A 23293-nucleotide genomic window follows, 5' to 3' on the forward strand; every position below is an offset into this window, starting at 1 on the left:
CTCATTTCGCTCTTGGCTGCAACATATATACACTATGTGATGTGCAAATGCGAAGGTGAAGTCATTTCTTTGTGTTATAAGTCCAATAAATGTGAGGGAAGATCCCACAATACCAAGCACCTTATCAAAGCCTTATCATCATTACAGGTGTACCTTAAAGAACCTACAAAATTCTTTATGAAGCCCATGTCTATCACATCACTGCCCCAAATTCTGTATTTTGGCTGCTGTCTCACTGAAAGTTTAGTGAAACTAAACTTCATAATTTCAACAAACATTCTTTTCACTGTCGTCTGTTGCAATTAGTTGATCCAACAATAGCTTTATCATCCCACAGCACTTCCATGTGCAAAGGTGGGAAAAGCTCACTACTTTTCAATATCTCTCACCTCTAAACAGATGACTGGGGAGGTGAGAGAGAGTACATTTTTTATTGTGATGCTTGCGAAAGACATTAATTCAATCCAATGTATCATCATTGTCTAAGACTTTGTTTAGATATTTGAGAACTTCTTCCATTGATACTCGTGAGGCCGTTGAACGCTGTATTAATCAATCTTTACAATTTGTCACAAAATTACCTTCCAGTGACTCAAATAAATAAAAACATCTCATAGTCTCACAAATCAATATATACTGATGGATCCGAGGATGATGACCCTTTTGCCAGCACCCCTCTTTTTGCATCCAAAGCCATATCAAAGCAAGACTGCCTATTAGATATTACATTAGAGATCTAATGCATAAGAAGCGAGACACCAAAGTGGGTACAAATATATCACAGGGTACAACCCTACATTGGCTTCCAATTCGCTTCAGAATCGACTACAAAATCCTGCTCCTTGTTTTCAAGTGTCTAAACGGTCTAGCTCCAAAATACCTCTCGGATCTCCTTACACCATATCACCCAACTAGATCACTCCGCTCAAGGGACCAGTCTCTCCTTGAAATACCACAAACTAGAACTAAGTCATATGGGGACAGGATTTTCTCTAGAGCAGGACCCTTCCTCTGGAACAATTTACCATCCATCCTTCGTTCCGAAACAGAACTGTCAAATTTTAAAAGTGGACTCAAGACGCACCTATTCACCTCTGCACATGGATAAAGTGGACTCAGATAGCGCTTTTGAGAAATTAGATTGATAAAAAGCGCTTTACAAATATTTGTATGTATGTATGTATGTATGTATGTATATCACATGCAACCAAATATCAGTTGCACCTACTTGAGTTATCAGTCCAAATTTGAAGAGGCGATTTCAAGAGGATGTCATATTGCCTATTCTCAATTTGCTCATGGGTGTGAAACCCACTAAAGTGATAACTGTATGGGTCTATCTTCAATTTCCTACTACATTAAGATACACCACTGATATAACTGGAATTTTGTTGAAAATGGTGTTATGCCATACACAGGAATACTAAGGAAAGTAGAATAATAATACAACATATACGCCATCTTTAATGGTTTTACGGTTGTCATTTCCATAGCCAACACATAGTCATGTTGCTTAAGATGCTCTATGGGTTTCATTAGGTACTGACTTCCTCTTCCTTAATAAGTGGCATTTAGAAGCTGGTATGATGAAGTGAAACACTTTTTATGGATAGACAACTTCAGTGTTGCAGTAGTTGCGATGTTTCAGTGTAGATCCTAACACCGTTATCAAGCAAATTTGCTTGTTCTATGTCCCCAGTAGTATACATGATGGTGGTACAGCATCACTTCCTCCTATGGCATTATTTATGGTCAAATTATGCCCCACTGATGGTAGAAAAATTGAGAAAATAGCATCGAACATCGTTCGATGACTCCCATATTTTTATATATTTATGTCTATTTTTTCATTTGATTAGTAATTCCTCTTTCACGAATCCCCTGCCTGGTCCATCCTTCAGGTAATACAAATGGGGTTGGCCTTTGGAATGTTGTGAGCGTGTTTGATATGCGCTTGTGAGTGAGGCAATTTATCGATCCACACGGTGTTGTTAGGGGGTGAGCCGTACCTTGATAACCATGCTCATACAGGAAGGCCGTTGCTAGGCTGAGCCATACCGTGACAACCTTGCTCACATAGGAACGCCGTTGCTAGGCTGGGGTTTACCTTGATAACCGTGCCTCAGAATGCAGTGTTTTCAATTACGAATCAATATTGATATTGAGGAAACAGTTCAGCGTTATTCTCCTATTATTATCCCCCTCAACGCGTTTTGCGGGGGGTATTAAAATGGACTCCGTCCGTGCGTCCGTGTGCGTCCGTCCGTCCGTCCGTGCACATTTGTCTTTTCCGGAGCAGAACTCTAAAACCGTTCAATATTTCTTCACCAAACTTGGCACATACATGGATCTGGTGGTGTACTGGTGCCTTTTGGTAGTTTTGGAATTCTGAATAAAATAGTTTTGGCGTTTCCGTGGCAACAAGTTCGACTTAGACTGAAATTGGTGGTAGTGCTCTTTTCCGGAGCAGAACTCTAAAACCGTTCAATATTTCTTCACCAAACTTGGTACATGGATAGATCTGGTGGTGTACTGGTGCCTTTTGGTAGTTTTGGAATTCTGAATAAAATAGTTTTGGCGTTTCCGTGGCAACAAGTTCGACTTAGACTGAAATTGGTGGTAGTGCTCTTTTCCGGAGCAGAACTCTAAAACCTTTCAATATTTCTTCACCAAACTTGGCACATAGATAGATCTGGTGGTGGACTGGTGCCTTTTGGTAGTTTTGGAATTCTGAATCAAATATTTTTGGCGTTTCCATGGCAACAAGTTTGACTTAGCCTGAAATTGTAGTAGTGCTCTTTTCCGGAGCAGAACTCTAAAACCGTTCAATGTTTCTTCACCAAACTTGGCACATAGATTGGTCTGGTGGTGTACTGGTGCCTTTTGGTAGTTTTGGATAATTCTGAATATAATATTTTTGGCATTTCCATGGCAACAAGTTTGACTGAAATTGGTGATAGTGCTGCTTTCTGGAGCAGAACTTTAAAAACCTTTCAATACTCTCCTTCCACTTTTCTATATACACACCTAAATATTTCTATATACACACCTTAATATTTGACATAATCATAACTCGTAGACATAATCATGAAGAGTATTTTGCCATTGCGGGGGATATTGATGACTTTGTCTTCTTGTCTCTTTGGTTTTGGAAAGGAATGCTTGACGGGCTTGTTATCTCTCTTGTTCTGTGAGATTTTTTTCTCCTCTTCACTGATGTCACTCGTCTTACGGGACTTGGTTCGAATATCTTGTTTCATCCTGTGGTATTTGGTGAGTTTGGACAGCACTAGCCTAAACTCTTCCTCAGTTATCTTACTGTCGGATAGGTGAGGTGAAATTGGGTTTAACGTTGTGCTTGAGAATATTTCGCTCATATGACGACGTTACTGTCGGATAGGGCTGTGGAGACATGATCCTTGATAGTAACCAACTTCAACTCAGCCAGAACGCGAATCTCATTGTGTTTCAATGCTTTATGTTGCAGCAAGTGTGAAATGAATTGAAGAGCCACTTTTGCCAACCCTGAAACTCCAACGCTATTTCTATGTGAGCATGACAGGTGCGGCCACGATGGTTGACAATAAGCCGATGCTGGTTGCACCTAGACCTATACTGGCTGCTACGAGCGCGGTGTCCATACTGTCAATAGCATGGACGGCTCTGCGGTATTTTTCCGTGTATCACATTCCATTTCCAGTTGCCATTTGATGTCATTGATTTGTCGCAAACGAAATCCGTCCACGGTTTCCAGTGTTTTGGCCACTTCGAACATGGCCGGATACAATCCCATCTTGTTTATACAATAAGTCAGAAAATAATATTCAATTGGTTGTCGGACAATCTCCGATTAATATACGTAAGGCTGATAAAGATATCCGTATAGACAAATAGTTGAGAGATGAATGGACTGTTAACATGAACCCCATCTGTTCCTGAGATCAGAGAGCGTGATGTTGCGCATTTTGTAATGCCTGAAACGTCGCCCATTATGATAGTTTACGAAATAGTCTTCAATTGATATTCCGACAATCTCTCGTGCTTAAACTTTAAGCTGATGAGATGTATATTCGTGGTTACGAAAATTTTGATTTTGAGATATGTAAGCCATGTCAGACAGGTATCGATACATGACAGAGGTATATAAACATCCTATCAAGTGTACTATAATAATAACATATAGTATAGTATGTGAACCTTGTTAGACATGTTGATATAAGATGCAGGGATATACACATCCTATAAAGAGTAATGTAATAATAACATAGATTATTATATGATGGGTAGATTTCCACCCTTCTGATTGGCCCACGTGGTCACATGACAGCTTTGGCGCTAGGCGATGTCAACCTTGCCACGTCGCGAGATGTTGATATAACAATCCAAGCACCTCCCATGGCTAAAAATAGATTTGGGATATTCCAGCTGTGAACTCCGAACTGCGTGCTTTATGCTAGATAAGAAACCTCCCTGTCACAGAAGGTATTCAGTACTTTTGTCATATAATTAAACAATTATTCAGTTCAGTTTGGTTGATCCAATGATTTATCGACCTCGGACATGTAATATTCACCGAGGCATTCACTTTCAATAAATCATTGGATCAACCGAACTGAAGTCAATAATTGTTTTATTATATGCAGCGTCTTCGTGCATGAAGGTAATAAAACCATAGTGCACAGAATAAGATACCCACGAACACATTCCGAGGATCAATACATTCCTGTTGGAAAAAGAGGCTCCATTTCATTGTACAAAAATTGAAAGTCAGAGCAGGCTGCTGTATGACCAATCGAAACACGGTGGAATAATACATTTCTGTGAGCGTGTCGGCACTGTTAAAGTCGCACCAACCTGTTGGAAGCACACAGGACTGCCAAAGTGTGGGTCAGACCGCGATCAGGATCAACATTCAGAAAAAAACGTGCTCAAAACAGTACGGCCTAGACCCAGTGTGGTATTAGGGCTGCAAGGATTTGGTTCGATTCATTGAAAATTGAATCTGACACCTTAGTTTCGATTTTCGATAACCATTATCACTATTAGATGCTTGATTGGCATTTTAGAAGATGCTATTTGAACATAGAGAATTTTCTGGGTTTCTTGGGGCCAGAACAAGCCCTGAAACATTGTACCAAACAATAAAAAGATGAAACCTAGAAAATGGTCTATATTCATTATCACTATTTCGATTCAATATTTGAATATCTATTTAAATTATTTCCACAGAACCAGAACGCAATTTTGACTCCCAACTCGAGCAGTTTCGAGTGCTGAAATAAGGCAAAACATGGTTGGTTGACGCAGGGATAATTATCCAATGAGAATTGTTGTTAGTAGACATCGCCAAGTTGAGGATGGATTTCTGAAAAAGCTGAGTCTGAAAGATAATGAAATATGTCTTTTTACATGCATAAACAATCGAATCAAAAATTAGCGAATCAAGGGCTCAATATAAAACATCGTATCAAATCAAGGCTTGGGTGAATCTTTGCAGCCCTACATCGTATTACTCCATCCCGGGTCCCTCTTATGCCTTGTTGTGTGGAATTTCGATGGCAGCTAAGCGATACGTTAAAGCCAACAGTAAATACTCCAGTTGACCTGGAATACCCCAGAGAATTACTTGACGAGGATTACACAGAGAATTCTAAATGCCCTTCAAAGATTTGAATCACACGGTCATGAGTCACATTAAGTTCAACAGACCCATCTAAGTCGGCATTAGCATTCTCGACCTGTCCAAACACTTGATGTACGACTTCTAATACAACGAACTCAAGAAGCAATAAGTCAATAGATGTGAGGTGTGGTACACCGACACTGATTGGTTGTTGATGGAAATTTATACCGAGAATGTGTATGTGGACATGACGGACAAAATAGACATGTACGATACGAGCGACTACTCCAAAGACCACGCCCTGCACAGCCATGTGAACAAAAAAGGTGCTCGAGAAAATGAAAGACAAGTGTGCCAAGACTCTGATTGTCGAGTATGTCATATTGAGGCCTAATAGAGATTTATTCCTTCAAGAAAGCTGACAGCGGGAAAAACCCAAGGGCATGAAGAAATATGTCGTGAAAAAACAAATCAAACACGAACAATTCAAAGAGGCCCTGTTCGATAGACGAACCTTCTAACATGAAATGAACACTCTGAGAAGTGACAAGCACAGTGTATATGATTTGAGAATGAACAGAACATTGCTGTCGTCAATGGATACGGAAAGGTGGATCGCCAACGATGATGTCACTACTTGCGCATACAGGCACAGTTGTATCAAAAGAGAAATACAGTCCGTGGGGATACTGGAAAGGCGCGGGTGCCATCCACAAGCTTGCTGAAGCCATGATAGTCTCCGAAGAGACCACTAGGCATCGTTAATGAAACAAGCCCTGTGGCAAAACTACCTGCCTGCTCCCCAATACGTCCAGGGAGTTGAGATTGATAATGCGATGTGCCGTTGAGATTGACATCCAATGATCGAGGGAAAAATATCAGCACCTTGAGCATGCACTCCCGTGTGGATATGTGCACTATATATATATCCTATAATAATAATAATAATAATAATAATAATAAAGTGCATCAAGCCGACCTCTTGTTTCTCCCGCACAAAAGGGTGAGACGCAAAGTGTACAAGTATGCCCTGACCGTCGTGGATGTCGCCAGTCGATACAAAGCGGTCAAGCCGTTATCAGCAAAAGATTTGACTCAAATCGCCAAGGTGCTGGAGCGTATCTACAAACGCAGTCCATTGATGTGGCCTGCCAAATTACAAGTTGCCCCGGTCGCGAGTTTATTGGATCCATGTCGCAGCTGCTAGCTACGCACTAGGTCAATGTCAGGCGCAGTATGGTGGGGGCCCATCGTAGTCAAGCTAAAGTAGAGAGGTTTAACTGAACGTTAGCCGAACGCTTATTCGGACACCAGTACGCACAGGAATGGTAAAGCCAGATAAACAATCGACGGAATGGGTTGCATGTTTTCCAAAAGTCATAGCTGCAATCAATCATGAAATCACTCAATTGATCAACAAAAAAAACAGTTGACGCCATGAAGATGAAATCGATGACTGCCTAATCATCTACACCACTGAGTGTTAAAAAAGAAAATAAACCGTCTGACCGGGTCATCGTGAGGTATTTGTATCAGCCTGGTGAACTTGAAAGAGGGGATAGATGTCGCTAAACAGATCCGGTGTGGTCGATCAAAACGTATACTATCGATTGGGCTGATATCAAAGAAGGCCAACCCCATTTGTATTACTTGAAGGACTAGCCAGGTAGGGATTACTAATTGTACGTCACGACACGGTGTTACCTCCAATGAAAAAATAAGCATTAATATATACTAGCCGCAAGAAGAAACTGTGCATTGTCAAAATATTATCCCAGTTGATAAGTACGATAACAATGTCAAAGGTACATATAAACTTTAATGGAGGGATCATGAGACCATAACAAGTCGGGAGAATTTCAACTGAAAAGTCAATCACAATGACGTCACGAGTCCACAAGTGGGACAGGGGTCAAACGACCATGTCACAAGCTCAATAACGGGTATGTCCACCATCGGCATTGAGAACAGCAGTGCATCGACGACGCATAGAGCCTATCAAACGTGCAAGGAAGGCTTGTGGGATGTCACGCCAGATTCTTTCAAGTTCTGTTGCAAGGTCAAGGACGCTATCTGGCGGATGAGGAAGATGGCGTAGACGTCGATCCATCTTGTCCCAAACATGCTCTATCGGGGAGAGATCCGGTGAATTTGCAGGCCAAGGCAGTAAGTCAGCGCTGTGGTGTTGGAAGAAATTCATAGCAACCCTTGCCGTATGAGGACGGGCATTGTCCTGTTGGAATGTTAACCCAGGGCCATGACGTGCAGAAAAGGCATTGCCACAGGTCGAAGAATCTGATCCCTGTAGCCCACACCAGTTAAGTTGCCCTGAACAATCACCAAAGGAGTTCTTTGGCGTGCTTTATTCCACCCCAAATCATCACAGAACCACCACCAAAGCGATTCCTCTCCAAGACACAGGCCTGTGCATAACGTTCTCCCACGCGTCTATAGGCACGTTGACGTCCATCACTAGGGAAATGTTAAACCTGGACTCATCTGTAAAAACAACATTTCTCCACCAAAACAAGGGTCTGCGGACATGATTTCGGCACCACATTCGGCGAGCTTGTCGATGACGTTGTGTCAGGAAAGGCCGTATGGCTGGACGTCGTGGTCTGATCCTGTGATGACGTAAACGTTGTCGAACTGTGTTGGGGTGGATACGGCGAAGTCCTGGGATGGTTCGGGCAGTCATCACTGCAGTCTGAAACCTGTGGCGAAGATGGGTGACCCTTATCCATCTGTCCTGTCTTGGCGTTGTGACACGTGGACGTCCAGAACGTGGCCGATCGATGACGTCATTTGTGTTCTGGTAGCGTCTCACCAGTGCAGAAATGGTGTTCCGGTGGCAGTGGAAGTGTGCAGCCGCTTGAGACGTTGAGACATTCCCCCATGGACCATCCCAATGGCCTCATGACGTTGTGCAGACGTGAGCCTTGGCATGCTATGTGTTTCAATAGCCGTTCAGTTTTTTCAACGATCGCAAGGACAGGGGTTGAGCTTTCCAAAGTGACAGTATTGTGTGGCATTCATGTGCTCTGTTTCTCTTTCCCGGAATGCACGTGCAACAACGTATTGCACGTCTCAAGGACGAACCCACTGACGTCACGGAACGTGGCACGTGCATGCATGTTGGATACATGTCACTAATCTCTGAGTTTCAATCCTTATGTGTCTACACAGGTTTGATAAATTTAGATTATAAATTTTTGTATGCACAGTTTCTTTATGTGCCTAGTATATAAAAATATGGGGGTAATCGAACGATGGTCGACACCGTTTTCGCAATTTTTCTGCCATCAGTGGGGCATTATTTGACCATAAATAATGCCATGGGAGGAAGTGATGCCGTACCACTATCACGTATACTACTTTCCCAGACATCAAGCTCCCGATTTCTCTAAACAAACTTAAATTTTTGCTCAAATTTCAAACTGAGTTTGACAATTTGAAACAGCTGATTTTTTAACTCAACTGCATTTTTAAAATAAAAAGGCCCAAACAACTTAGTTATCTATCCATCAAACTCAAATTGTCTACTATGTTTGAGTTTAATATCAATTTCAGTTCATTCTGGGAAATTTATTTTCTCAATTTGAGTAAAAACTCAGAAGTTTGTTTCGAGAAATTGGGGCCAGGTCATATGACAAAATAGTTTTTTTGTTAGTTCTTTCTGCTGAAACATTGACATGGTTTTGTTATGTTTTACAACACTTCATAGTTAACTATCTGTAATTTTAGCATTGCCTGTCAGCTGAATGACAATCAAGTTGCCTTAAGAATTGAAACATAATCAATTAAATTTCTGAAAATGCTTTAACATCTTCTCAGAAATTTCAGAATTCAGAGTGCTGATAATGTGATTGATGTGCAACCATATAAAGTAAATAGTATTTTCTGATAAAATTAAAATATATATGTTGAGAATATCTTGGTGAAACATGATACTGATTATGTAAGGCTGCAGGTTTCCTGGTGTTGTCATCCCCTAATGTCTCCTGTTGTCTGTCATCATTGCCATTGTTGGCAAATATGTTCCATCAAGTGCTGTAGCAGAAACACTGTTACTTTCTTTTTAGTGTTACCAGAACATAGAACTTTTTTGCAAACATTATTTTGATGTACTACTGTTTTTAACGTGAATATGTATGTGTATGTGGGAATATTTTGAGTTTTGGTTGCTAGTTTGGATTTTGGGGAATGAATTATTAAGCAAATCATGTTACAACATATTTTATGTGAATCCTTGCCGTCAAAACCCCCAGTTCCAAAACTTAAATCATTCAAATGTGTCTTCTGAGAGCAGATATATCATAAATTATTAATATTTGGGGCCATATTGGAATTATGCAGTTTCAAAAATTTCCCACGCTGGGATTCCTGAGGACATTTCTGTTACAATTTGTTCCAAGTTGAGGGCTAAATTGGCATAGAATGCCTAGATATATATGAGAAACCCAAGTAAGAGAGCCTTCAATTGTTGGTTTAGATATCAGTAAAATGTACAATTTGGAATGTTCTGGATGACCACAATGCTTGACACTGTTTTCTCACATCAAGTGAAGTTTCATGTGAGCTTATGTTATTGTGTGTACATGATGCAGCCCATGATCTATCAATTCTTTTTAAGTTGATAAGAAACCTTGAATAGTTGATCAATTTGAACTCATTTACTGCCTTTCACTTTTTAAGATTTTGAGTAAACAAATATTTTTGCTTTCCAGTTCCAGATTCTCATTCAGATTACAGTGAAGTGCCAATGAATGGAGATCAGGACATCAAAGGTAAAACTCATGCCCTGTGCTAGTCTAGTCTAGTCTAGTCTAGTCATGAACTTGTTCCTTTTACAATTCACCTGTGAAGATCTGGGTTGTAACCCATGCTTGTCGTAAGAGGCGAATAATGGGATTGAGTGGTCAGGCTCGCTGACTTGATTGACACAGGTCATCATATCCCAATTGCATTTGCTCATGCTGTTGACCACTGGATTGTCTGGTCCAGACAAAGAAAATGAAAATGTATTACGTAATCTAGCGCTTTATGTAAAACATGCTTTAAGAAACATGTTATTCTTAGAAACAGTCTCTTTTCTGAACTGTAAATTGTTTTGTGAAATGTGTGTATGTATACTTGTTATTGAATGTACATTCAAATGTTGGTAAAGTTTGGCCCATTTCTGGTGTCCCCTGCTGTGATATGGCTGGAATATTGTTAAAAGCGGCGTTAAGCCATACTCACTCACTCACTCACTCACTCACTCAATTAAACTCAGCACAGATTTTTCAAATGAAATAATTTGGATCAAATTATATTGGTGAAGCCACAGTGAAAGTGCTGGAACTTAATATAGAAGCTACAAATTTCATTTAGTCATTGTCACTTGCAACTTACTCCATTGTTAGCAATGTTGTGAACATGAAATATCTCCAATCTCAAGTGCTGTACCAGATATGGTGTCACCTTTGTTTGACTTGTTTTTACCTGAATATTGATCTTGAAGTTTTTATGCATATTACATTGATGCTAGACGGTTTTCCCACATGAGGCAATATTTTGATTTCTTACTTGACGTCGGAAAGAACCCTGTCAAACTTCTGTCATCCGTCAGTCATGAATGAATATTTTTACAGTTTGATTCTTAATTGATTTTATCTGTTTGTTTTATATGAATCTATGTCTTCAATGTTGCAACATTGTTGGATTCAGAGTTGATAGTCTCTGAGAACGCTTTCCAGTTACTTTTTGTCTGCAAGGTATAGGACAGCATCCAGCATTGCTTTGTCAACTAATCTTTGTACTGCCTGTCACGGTACATCCTCAAAAATCTCCAGGGTATATGTTCTGATAGATCTCCACTATACCCTGGATGCATCTACGACTCGAGCCGACGATTTTATTACCTCCCTTGTTTGGCTTTTTATCCAATCAGGTGTCGGCGCTGGGTGTCTACCAATCACAACTCAATTTCTCTTTTTAAATTATCTAACCGATTACTGACTGACTGACTGACTGAGTTTGGTTTTACACCGCTTTTAGCAATAATCCAGTAACATCACGGCGGGGGACACCAGAAATGGGCTTCACACATTGTACCCATGTGGGGTTCAAACCCGGGTCTTCAGCGTGACGAGCCAACGCTTTAACCACTAGGCTACCCCACCGCCCCCATCTAACCGATTAAACTTGGCAACATAATAATATATTGTTGCAGAGGTACTCTGAAAGAGGTAGAAGGAGTTCTTGCATATATGTTTTTTAAGATTTCAGACCTGTTAATTTGTCTGTATGTTTTCCCCCCAAATCTGAGTCGCACTGCGAACAAACTTTCGCAGCTGCGACCGCTATCTTTGTTGACACTGGCAAGCTCGGTTGTAACGGCGGCTTACTGTGAGAATGTGAAGCCAGCAAAGGGAGGTAATAAAATCATACGGATAGTTATTCACAAATACAATGATGAATGTCTGAGTCAAGTGACTGCTTGTGCATAGCATAACTGCTACTTCGTGTAATGTGCCCAGTCAAAATGATGTCATATCTTCGGAGGTGAAAAAGCAAACTTTGAAAATGAAAATAGATATATGAATAGGAAACTTGCAATCAAACAGCACTAGACATGATAATTAAATTGTTGTTCCTGCTATGCTACAGTACCTGTTATTCAACTAAGCCGGATACAGCAATTTCACTCCAATCTACCGGTGATTCAGTTAAAAACAATCCGAAAATATAACTTCAGAGAATTTCTGTTCCATCATCTGAAGAATTTGTATCTTAAACAGTTACTTTTACAGGGATAATATAAATTGCTATCGTATTAGTATAAAGCTATTTTTCCAAGTACATATTCAACATAATAATTAACATAGGCTCAGCACTTTGGGTACGTGGCAGGATACATTTTACGTATGGCACAGTTTGACAAGTCACCGTTCCTTTCCTGCGATACATGCCACTTTGATTGTAGAAACAACATGTTGGCAATCAATTGACAGATATGACTTCAATGAGCCAATGACTCAGGTCTCGGGGTCCATGGTTGACTAGGCAGTAATCAGATCGTGATTGTTAAGGACTATGTGAAAATGGTGCAATCGCGGTAGGAGCGAAAAACGGACGTCATGTACAGGGTAAGCGGAAGTTGAACGCGTATAGAATTAGGTGAAATATACAAATTGTATTAGGAATCTAAAACGCACCTCCCACGAAAGCATTTTGCGATTACGCAAGATAATGAGGTAGATGGTCACGTGGTCGCGTGACGTCATACCCGCGAGTCGCTACATCAACAAGGAAAATACAGTGGTACCGAGCCTGTTCGCTTACTGAAGTCTGCTTCTAGTTTAGCAAATAAATCATTCCACGAAGTCAAACCTGGATTGGATGGCATACTAGATACAGATAATATCACATACATACAATCTTTTCAATTTGAAAGTATTTCTAGCAGCAAGACCGACAGGAATATTCACAACGATTCCACCAGTTGACAACATACAGCCGTGCTACGATCCCGATCCCACCTATGTTTTGAATTGACCTACTGCAGACTGGTATGCAAGTCACTTGCCTATCACATGTTCATGGAAAACTGATTAGATACTGAATTAATTTTTCCGCGGTCACGGTAACAATTGCAGTCATGATAACGGCAATGTTCTATCAATGTGTTGAGCCTGTCTTCCGGTATATATCGGTATGGGAAGGTAAACACTGAAATAGTAACGTTCGAGGTTCATGATTTTATGAAGTTTATTATGTAACTTTCAGCTTGATTTCATAAAATGCGTCTGCTGCTAAATTTATCCGTAAAGGTTTTAGTATGGTGATAATCTGGCTAGAATGCACTTTACCGGGCGCAGCCCTCGCTGCTTGCTGCGGGGCAATTATCGCGCTATAGTGCTACCGCACTGTCTAAAGCACTGTCTCGCTATGTCGTAGTAATTGCTCAGTCTCCCTTCACTTGCATCTTTAGAGTCAAACAACCCTTTACATTCCTTAGGGTTAGGGTATGGAATCCTTTACGATCCTTAGGGTTAGGGTTTAGGGTTAGGCACCCTTTACGATCATTAGGGTTAGGCACCCTTTACGATCCTTAGGTTTAGGGGTTAGGGTTAGGGAACCTTTTTGATCCCTAGGGTTTAGGGTTAGCACCCTTTCCGATCCTTAGGGTTGGAAGAGGGGTAGGGTTAGGGACCCTTTCTGATTCTTATTTAGGGTTTGACTTTACCTTAGGGCAGTATAATCCTATGATATCCAATTGAAACACATTTCAATCCATCCGGTACTCGTCAGTACAGTCCAAGAAATAATGGCACGAAAATAAAATGAATGGGAAGGGCGTGGCACAGTGGGGCGGAAGCACGCGAAATGTAAACAAACCTGCGCAGTAGTTTGTTTTCATTTCTTGCACTTCTGCCTTACTTCTGTGCAAATTATTTATTGTACATTGCCTTAATGAGAGAAAGAGTGAGAGTCAACATTTTAATCATGCCCTAACACACACACGCACATGCACACACGCACACACACATACACACAATTCACATACCATTTTAACATGGTAGGGGACCAGTCCTTGGTGGATTATTATCTGATATGACTCATTTTAATTATGTTTCAAGAATTATGAGCTCTCTCTCACCACTGCACCCATATGTTGCAAGTTCTCATTTGTCCATGCCCACCTCTATCCCAATCCCTCCTCACACACTCACACCACAACACACCCATCTCGGGAAATAGATGACTTGGCTCTACTGAGTAACAGTAACAGTGGCTGTGAAAATATATCTCTGATCGAAAATAGGATATGAGCGCAAATTATGACGTACTTTTTCATCAACTATTGCTTTATATAGCTAGCTACTGGAGTGTTTATGTTGCTCCAAAACAACTACATCTTAAAACTCACCTGCAACCAACGTCACATCCGGAATGCAACTCTCTCGGTCTCAGTCCCAAGTTGATATTTCGGCCTCTGTGTTTGTTTGGAATGTTGAAAGGAATGCCCGATATATAGCATCCTTATAAAGTTTTGAGTTTTGCCTTTTCGTATCCATATGTCGCCAGAGGTTAGGTCTCTTTCATAGCACTTCTTCGAAAAGTGTAATGAACAGATGACCGTGGGTGGCGGGGTTCACAAAATCCGCTCGACGACAGTAAACACCTATGCCCTTCCTCTTGTCAAATAGAATTTCTCAGGAAATGTACATCCGTGTTGTTTACGCAGTTGGATAATCATCAAAACTCGAAGTGCAGTTGTCAGTTTCCAATACATAATCACATCAACGCTTCATTCAAAATATTGCGCTTCGTGTCACTTTCAACTCTATGGCGTAAACACTACTGAAATGGCAACACACTGAGCGGACTCTCGCGTATGACGTCACACCCACAGACGGCAGACCGCTATAAATAAAAATATGCCTACAAGTGGGCGGGGCTAAAGTGGTTTTAGTTTTGGTGCATATTTTATGATTTTTACGACTGTTTTTCGTAAATGGATGGTGCAGATGTGGTATATATTCATGTTTCAATGGCATTATGTAATAAAAATGCATAGTGTTTAACCTTTTTAAAAATCCTTGAATCAAATCAAATAAAATCTAGGAAGATCGTTTAGTTATGTGTTTTCTGGTATCATAGTTTTTCGGATTGCTGTGTTTACCCGCACTATAACACGGTGTGTTGCATCACAGCAAGCATCGTAAGTAGTTGGGCGACGGCATGTCTATATGATAAAGTTTTATATGTTAGTATGATGTTCCGTTGTACGTGTAATTTTTCAAGAAAACCAAAAATCTTTTTAAGCATCTGAAAACCCATAATATTATACAAGGATATGTACAATGAGTTATGGCTCGGAAATATAGCGATTTCCATAGCTTGTTGTGATCAACATGATGGTTTGTGCAGGTATTTTCGTTTCAATTGTGAATTCTTTCAATAGCTAGTCTTTGAACAGTTTGTATTTCATGAGTACTGTCCAGATTTACTCTCTGTTGTTACTGACTGCATGTTGATGTCGTTAACACCTTTTGAACGAGCTTTAATGTTATGTATCTTTGTAGTGAGTACCCTTACACATAAACTGCTGAAATGGTGACTTGCAATGTGCTTGAAATTTGTGTGGTTATCCAAGTTTTTCTTGGTTTATTCAGGAGGTAATAAGGCCACCGGCCCATATTACAAATCATACAACACAATTATACACTATATACAGCACACCAGTAGTAATGATGTACAAGGGTTTGACAATAATCACTTTATATTAAGGAACTTGGCACGTCTTTTACGTCCTAAGAAGACATATTTTGCAAGGCAGTTTACAATATAAGAATTATCACTTTTACAGAGCATAGTCAATTTCTGGAAAGATGGAGATTTACAATAGTAGTGTGGCAAAATACTTTTCCCTTAGATCTGAGTAAAATGGATACTGTAATAAAAAATGAAACTCAGATTGTTGTACCGGTACTATACAGAATGGACATAATCTATCTTCTGGTGTAATTTTATATTTTCTAACTTCAGTCATTAGATTATGATTTGACCAATGGTATTTACCAAGAGCAATGCGATAAACTGACTGACTGACCGACTGACTGAGTTTAGTTTTACGCCGCTTTTATCAATATTCCAGCAATATCACGGCGGGGGACACCAGAAATGGGCTTAACACATTGTGCCCATGTGGGGAATCGAACCCAGGTCTTCGGCGTGACGAGTCAACGCTTTAACCACTAGGCTACCCCACCGCCCAATGCGATAAACAGTAATATTGTCTGATAAGTAGTTTTCATACACATAAAATTCTTTATTTTGTCTATAAAACTTTAACTTAGAATACTGCCCTTTTTTAAAACCTTGATTGTTTATCAACATCCACAAAACATTGTTTGATCATGTCACTAAATCCCTTAAAGAACAAATAAACTTTGTTTTTTTGTACTCTTTTAACTATTACATATGAAAGATTTGTGGTTAGACTTATGTGGAACACCAAATTCATTCTTAAAAAACTTGTGGTTAATAAATACCGAGCGATTAAAAGTTGCCAAAAAGTCGCCTGCTTCACTCTCGCCCGCCAACAAAACCACAGACAGGTTACATAACTCTGTCGCCAGAGCACTGCAGTGACGTCATATGAGGAACGATTTTCAGTTAGTTGTATAGAAAGTGTGTAGCACGCTCATCATTTTGATGATTTCTCGACATCAACGACGACATGCAGAATCGTTGCTTTGTCGTCAATTGCTCCGAGGGGTCGGGCGATGGTGTCACCATGCACAGATTTCCACAGGACCCGCGCAGTTAGTTCGTGCTAAATTGGTTAAGTTTGTGAGTCGCGGCGGCGTTGTGGAAGCCGGAAACGATATCTTACTTGTGTTCAGATCGCTTCACGGAAGTTAAAGAATCAAAACTACTTACTAGTTGTAGTAAAATATGTATACGATTGATGACCATAAAGATTTTCCATGACACAACTTGTAACATAACGATTTCTTCCTCGGAAGCGACGTTGTGGTCGAAGTAACAATAATATTGTAAGTAGTATTATATTGACACCCACCTCGCTGCCACGAGAGAAATTGTTATGGTATAAACTATGTCATGCAAAATCCTATTGGCCTTCAATCAAATACATATTTTACTACCAGTAGAAAGTAGTTTTGATTTTGTAACTTAGCATTTATCCTCAGACTGGCCGATGTTCGCGACAGGGCACCGCCATTTTTGAAAATCGTAAAGTGACGGGCTAAAGTCTGTTAGAATCAATGAGATTATGGTTTGTTTTCATCAAGTTAGAAAATCAAACCTACTTTCTACTCGTAGTTAAATATGTATTGGAATCATAACCAAAAGGATTTTGCATGACACAACTTATAACATAACGATACTAGTCAATGTGCGTCCTTATAGTTGGTCTTATAATCCTAATTAGTTTATTTTCATACTTGTATGCATTTTGAAACTAAATAAAAAGCAGACGATCTGCTGATACTTATAGTGAATTTATAACAGAACTGTAATACCTAGATATTTTATAGTTTGCTAATGTGAATCATAATTCGCACACACACCCTAGTGTATTTTGTCTGTCTCATTACACTTCACGGTGAAAACAATGATTCTGTTGAATGCTACGACAAATGAATAAAAACAAAATGCAAATATTAAAATTAAAACAGATTAAAGTTATAGGAACAATGTCAGGCTATTACCTTGTTCAAGGAATGTATCCATCAATATCCACAAAAACGAATGATATGCCATTCATCTGCAGCTGTTCCAAGTGATGTGTCTTTTAACAGTTTAATATACGAAAAAGTGATAAATCTTTTCTGGTATATCACATTGGTGTATAGTCTCATTGGTCACCCAAGATAGCACACCTGGCAACTAATTGCATAATGTCCGCCTTTCTTTAAAAACAGTAATTTAGTTAGCCAATAATGGGCAATCAACCAATGTATTGGCGGTTAATCCTTTGAAAGAAGGACGTTGTTTTTACGCAGACACCGACACGACAGAGTGTCATCAGTATAGATTAGTAAATCTACATACATAAACACTACCTTTTGACAAATCCGCTGTGTAAGATAAAAGTAATTAATCAATCAGCGTGTTAGCAGTTAATCCTTTGATGGAAGTTTACAATGTTGAATATTTACTCCAGACACAAGAAATGCCAAATGGGAACCTTTGTCGGGTAATCTAAGTGTGTTACCACTAATTATACCTGTTATAAATTCATTAACTGACCATCAAGTGAATGATGACAAATAACATGTGTAGGTTTATACCACCTAACACGGGTTACAACAAGGGAGTATTTATTGCTGTATTGCATGTGAAAACTTACGGGCCGACACTGTTTTGAGAATACAAACAGATTTTTACATCACATGATTAAAAATCGAGGTAAAAAAACACAGAAATGGGATCAATTTGGATCAGTCATTATACAAATAAGGCCTAACGACACCAAGCGATTTTGACAGAATCATTTATGAAAACAAGTTGTAACTTGGAAACTAGGCAAAGCAGGAGACAAAATTAAATGCCAGTAGATTGTGAGAACATATAGCTTTCATTTTCCACAACAGTTGTCGCGATGTCAGGTTTATACAAACCTGTAAACAAGATAATTTACCCCCTGAAATGTAGATGAATTCTGCATCGGCCCTCATATCTTTTCCTCATATGACGTCACAGAGACGCCCCGCTCTGATTGGTTGAAATTTCGTTCGCGGGTGAGAATTGTGCACTGTTGTCAAAAAGGTCGATTTAAGTTAATTAAAGACCCAAGTGAGTAGTTTTAATGACGGGGGTTTAATTTATAGCGATGCCAGTTAGTGATTTATGTATTTGTAACCCCCTAGAGTATATGTGATCTTTAACATTTTCGACACCTTGCATTGGCCAAGACAATCCAAAGCCCATGGTGAATAATAATTCCTTAACTCGGAGAGCCCAACAATCTATTCCCTTTTCTGCCAACTTATATTGAAAAGAATAAATATGTCTAAGTATAGCACTATCCTTCTGGTAAAGTATTCTCAACCAATAGCTAATTATCTTAACATGCTGATTCACCTGTCCACATGATGTACATGGGCAGCAATCTTCCTACAGTGAGTGTCCTTGCACATAAAATGCTGAACTGGTAACTTGCAATGTGCTTGAAATTTGTGTGGTTAACACCAAGATCAGTGGGAAACATTTTCATCTGTATGTACAACTAAAAACAGAAAAGCTATGTCTTGTGATCATCCATGAATTTGATAACTGCTTTCCAAACGTTTGGCATACCTGTAACAGGCAGGCATTTTCCTTCACTGCTGTTGTCTCTTCACAGAACCTACTTGTTCTAAATTTATAAACTTTGTTTTATCATTTAATTAGATTTAACACAATTTATACAAGGCTGACATGTAGTATTTCAACCCTCTTTAGGTTTTCTCCCTTTCCTTAGTTTCACCATGGTTGCTGTCAGTTACGCTATGAAAGGCTTTGTATGGTAAGAATCAAAACCAACTCTGAGTATTGGCCCTCCCTGATTTCCTGAGGCCAAGGGCTTACTTTTTCAACCAAAATCTAGCTTTTGATCCAATTTATGAACCGACCGGAGATACATTTTAGATGTTATGTTGATATTTGGTATTTACTGTTGAAATCATCTGGGATGCGACTGGCAGCCGACACCTTGCCTTTGCACATGCAATGCACGTGCTCTGCATGCACTACCCATGTCCTGCATGTGCGCTGCCCGCACTACCCGTCTTTTGAGGAACACATGGTTCATACTGAGAAACAGTCTCATTCTGCACAGCGATCCTTATGGATAAATTGTCAAGCTAGTAAGGAAAGAGTTACAGGTTCGAAACCAGGCACCAGCACTATATATTGGAAATTTTTAATAATGTGATATTTTACGATCGAATTCAGTGATAGCAAGACAAAGTTGGATCAATCTTCAAAGCAAGTAATAATTCAATGTCAAGGGCTATTTCTCAGAAAATCCACGGGATGTGGGCAATTCTGTAGAAAATCCATGTGATATCTTGAAGAATGGCCGCAAAACTGCCTGTAGAGGTTTACTCGGAAAAAGGAGAACCTCGCGAAACAAAAGAGTGACGTCACTGGAGGTAACACTAACTAGAGCTGAATGATATTACTTGTGTATCACAAAATGAAATACTTTTGAGGACATATCACAAGAAATCTGGAAAGTTGTCAAGTGAGATAGGAAGGTGTTTTTCATTCAGATTCAACCAATTACAGATGAAAGAACACATGGAACATTGTGGTGTGTATCGCAATACATGTTCGATACAGCACAATAAACAAATTGATATTTCAGAGTGGAACTGTTGGTTTATTCTTTTCCAGTACTCATTATTACAATCTATGCATATATTTAAATCCAAAAACAATACACAATCCCATATGAAATTAATAATTGTGAGAACAGTTCATTTCTGGACCCACAATATACGGATTATTACTATACAGGTCAACAATTAAAACATACCTCCAGTAGCCTTTCTGACCCTGACCTCCCCATTGTTATAGCAATTAACGCCTTAACTGTCAGTCATACCTGCTAATGCTTCCCTAAATTTGACCTCTTCCAAAGTATTACCGGAAGTAGTATAGGGGATGGCGGTACGATGACGCATAGGTACACCATAACTAGGAGCCTCCAAATAACCAATCCAGCTCCCACAGCCACTAAAAAAATCCCATTTTCCGACATGTCTAGGACTAGGAACGTAGTTTTTCCTAGGTTTTCTAATCCAAGACATGTAGAAAAACTAGGTTTCCTAGTCCTAGACATGTTGGAAAATGGGATTTCCATATAGAAGTATGGGATATATATACCCAGGGGGGGAAAAAATGTCACCAAAAAGAGATTTGTCTTCGGACCAGATCCAAGAAATCCATGCCCTTCACGGTGTGCTTCCAGCAGCCGAGGTAAAAAAGCGCTTCAGTATCAGGTCCAAAAGGCTCTACGAGCTATGGCGACAGCCCTCTAACACAACCGTATTGCCCGCCGTAGAACCATCTACCAACACCCTCTTGCCCGCCAGTGAGATAGCTACAAATCCAACGTCGCCCTCCAGCACAACCGTATTACCTGCTGCAGAACCTTCGACCCTCTTGCCCGCTAGTGAGATAGCTCTGACGTCTCCCACCATCCAGGACTTCTACAATCGTCGTGGGAAGATCAAGGCTCATGCAGAGCAAACCGTGACGATGTTGTCAGCTCGTACGCAGCAATCCACAACTATGTTGGTAGGGGGTATGCCAAATATTGTTGCCCTGTGGTGGCTCTGCTTTTCCCGCTGGCTGATACAAGAATCTTTTCTCGCATGGACATTTGTCCACCAATTTGTCGAGGAGGCGTTTGAGTCACAGGCACCAGAAGAGGCAGTTGCTGTCGTACAGGTTCTCTATGTTCAAGATATAGTAGGGGATGTCTATTTCTTCGGAACCTCGAGTGGGAGTCGCTCCTGGGGGGTGTAGTCTATCTCTTTGTTTTTCCAGAGAATGCATTTGTTGCTGCCAACACAGTGGCCGATGGCGCCGCACTTGCCAGTAGAGTTGTCTGGCTCGAAGAGGGCCGTCGATATAGCGGCGAGGAAGTCGGTGCATTGGTTGTGTCTGTCCCTTGTTTCCGGGCAGTCGTCGGCGAGAACAATTCGGAGTTTGCCAGCTGCAGGTCGAAATTGGTTTTGTGGGAAGATGTAGACAAAATGGACTATTTTGCCTTCTTCTAAGAAAAGGCAAAGGGAAGCAACTCTATGGTTGTACCATCTTTGATTAAAATATACAGTTCCAGGCACATTGTTTATAAAGGTAAGTAGCTGTGGCAGTGTGCCAATACTATATAAAGTCAGATCTAATTTTTCTTATTGGAGTTGTACAAGCAAGTTCAAGAATGGAACAATGTTTGCCAAAGAAAGTAAACTTTATGGCAGTATGCCAATAATACATGAAGTCAAATATAATTTATCTGATTGTTTGCGATACGAAGTTCAAGAAAGTGTTTACAAGAGAATTCATAGGCCAATAGTATATAAAGTCGCATGTAATTTTTCTAATTGATTAGAGTTGTAAAAGCTTTTTTGAGAAACAAAAATTTAAGAATGGCACAGTAATTTCTAAAAAAGGAAGTCACACCATGGCTATAAGCTAATAACGTACCAGATGGTCAATAGTATACTCAATCAGATATGATTTGTCTGATTGTCTGAGTTGTACAAACATGTAAGAGAATACATAAATTAAAAAAAGAATGGCACTATGTTTGCAGAGAGAGAGTCACTCCATGACTTTAAGCAAATAAAGTACCAAAACAGGTGTGATTTCTCTGACTAGAATTATATAGGCATGTTTGGTCCACCAAGGTTCAAGAGTGGCACGGTGTTAGCAAAAGGAGGTAAGTCTATGGCTATAAGCCAGTAGTAAACTCCATCAGATGTATTCTGTCTGATTAAAATTCTAAACTGGCTCAAAAGTGGCACAATGTTTTCAAAATGAAGACTATAGCTACAATTGCAGTAATATACAATGATCAGACATAATTTATCTGATTAAGATTGTACAGGTGTGTTTGAATTACAAAGTTCAAAGTTTGTGCGTTGTTTGCACAGGGAAGTGAATGTGGTTGAAAGCCAATAATATACAAAATCTATATGTAATTCATCTATTTAAGTTTAAAATTCTTTGTGAGTGGAGACCATTTTTTTTCAAAGGCATCATATTTGTTGTTCTTACAACCATAAATCTTTTGATGGCATAAACTTGTTTGAAAATATTTATAACCTTATCCATTGTTAGGGTGTTGCCCTTTATGCTACATAGAAATATATACCTTTTGCTCAGTAAGAATAAGTGATTCAACAAGTTATATTGATTTGGATAGCCAAAAAGAATTGCATTGGTATCCAAAGTTATGCCCATGTTGATGTTGGTGTTCAAAAATAGTTCCAGGCTCCCCCAAAATTCTTTTACATGTTCACATTTTGAGAAAAATATGAGCTCGGCCATGTCAGTTTTCGAAAAAGAGCAAATATCATCATTTACTAGGTTCGTAACCTTTAGTTGCTTCCTAGTATAAACTGTGTCGTGAAGAATTTGAATTGAAATTCTAGAAGT

The 23293-nt window shown here is 39.7% G+C and overlaps 1 protein-coding gene across 3 annotated transcripts in view; it reads left to right on the top strand.

Annotated features, from left to right (window-relative positions):
* The window catches only part of LOC124254147 (nuclear factor 1 X-type-like), a 133005-nt gene that overhangs the window by 36068 nt on the left and 73644 nt on the right, over window positions 1–23293 (top strand). For all 3 annotated transcript variants that reach the window (XM_046688025.1, XM_046688024.1, XM_046688026.1), the window contains one exon: window positions 10351–10410. In XM_046688025.1, the coding sequence (XP_046543981.1) occupies window positions 10351–10410 (60 nt within the window). The remainder of the gene's footprint in view (window positions 1–10350; window positions 10411–23293) is intronic.

The sequence above is a fragment of the Haliotis rubra genome, unplaced genomic scaffold, assembly GCF_003918875.1.
Source record: "Haliotis rubra isolate DU_JTF1 unplaced genomic scaffold, ASM391887v1 Scf566, whole genome shotgun sequence".
NCBI classification, from domain to species: domain Eukaryota; kingdom Metazoa; phylum Mollusca; class Gastropoda; order Lepetellida; family Haliotidae; genus Haliotis; species Haliotis rubra.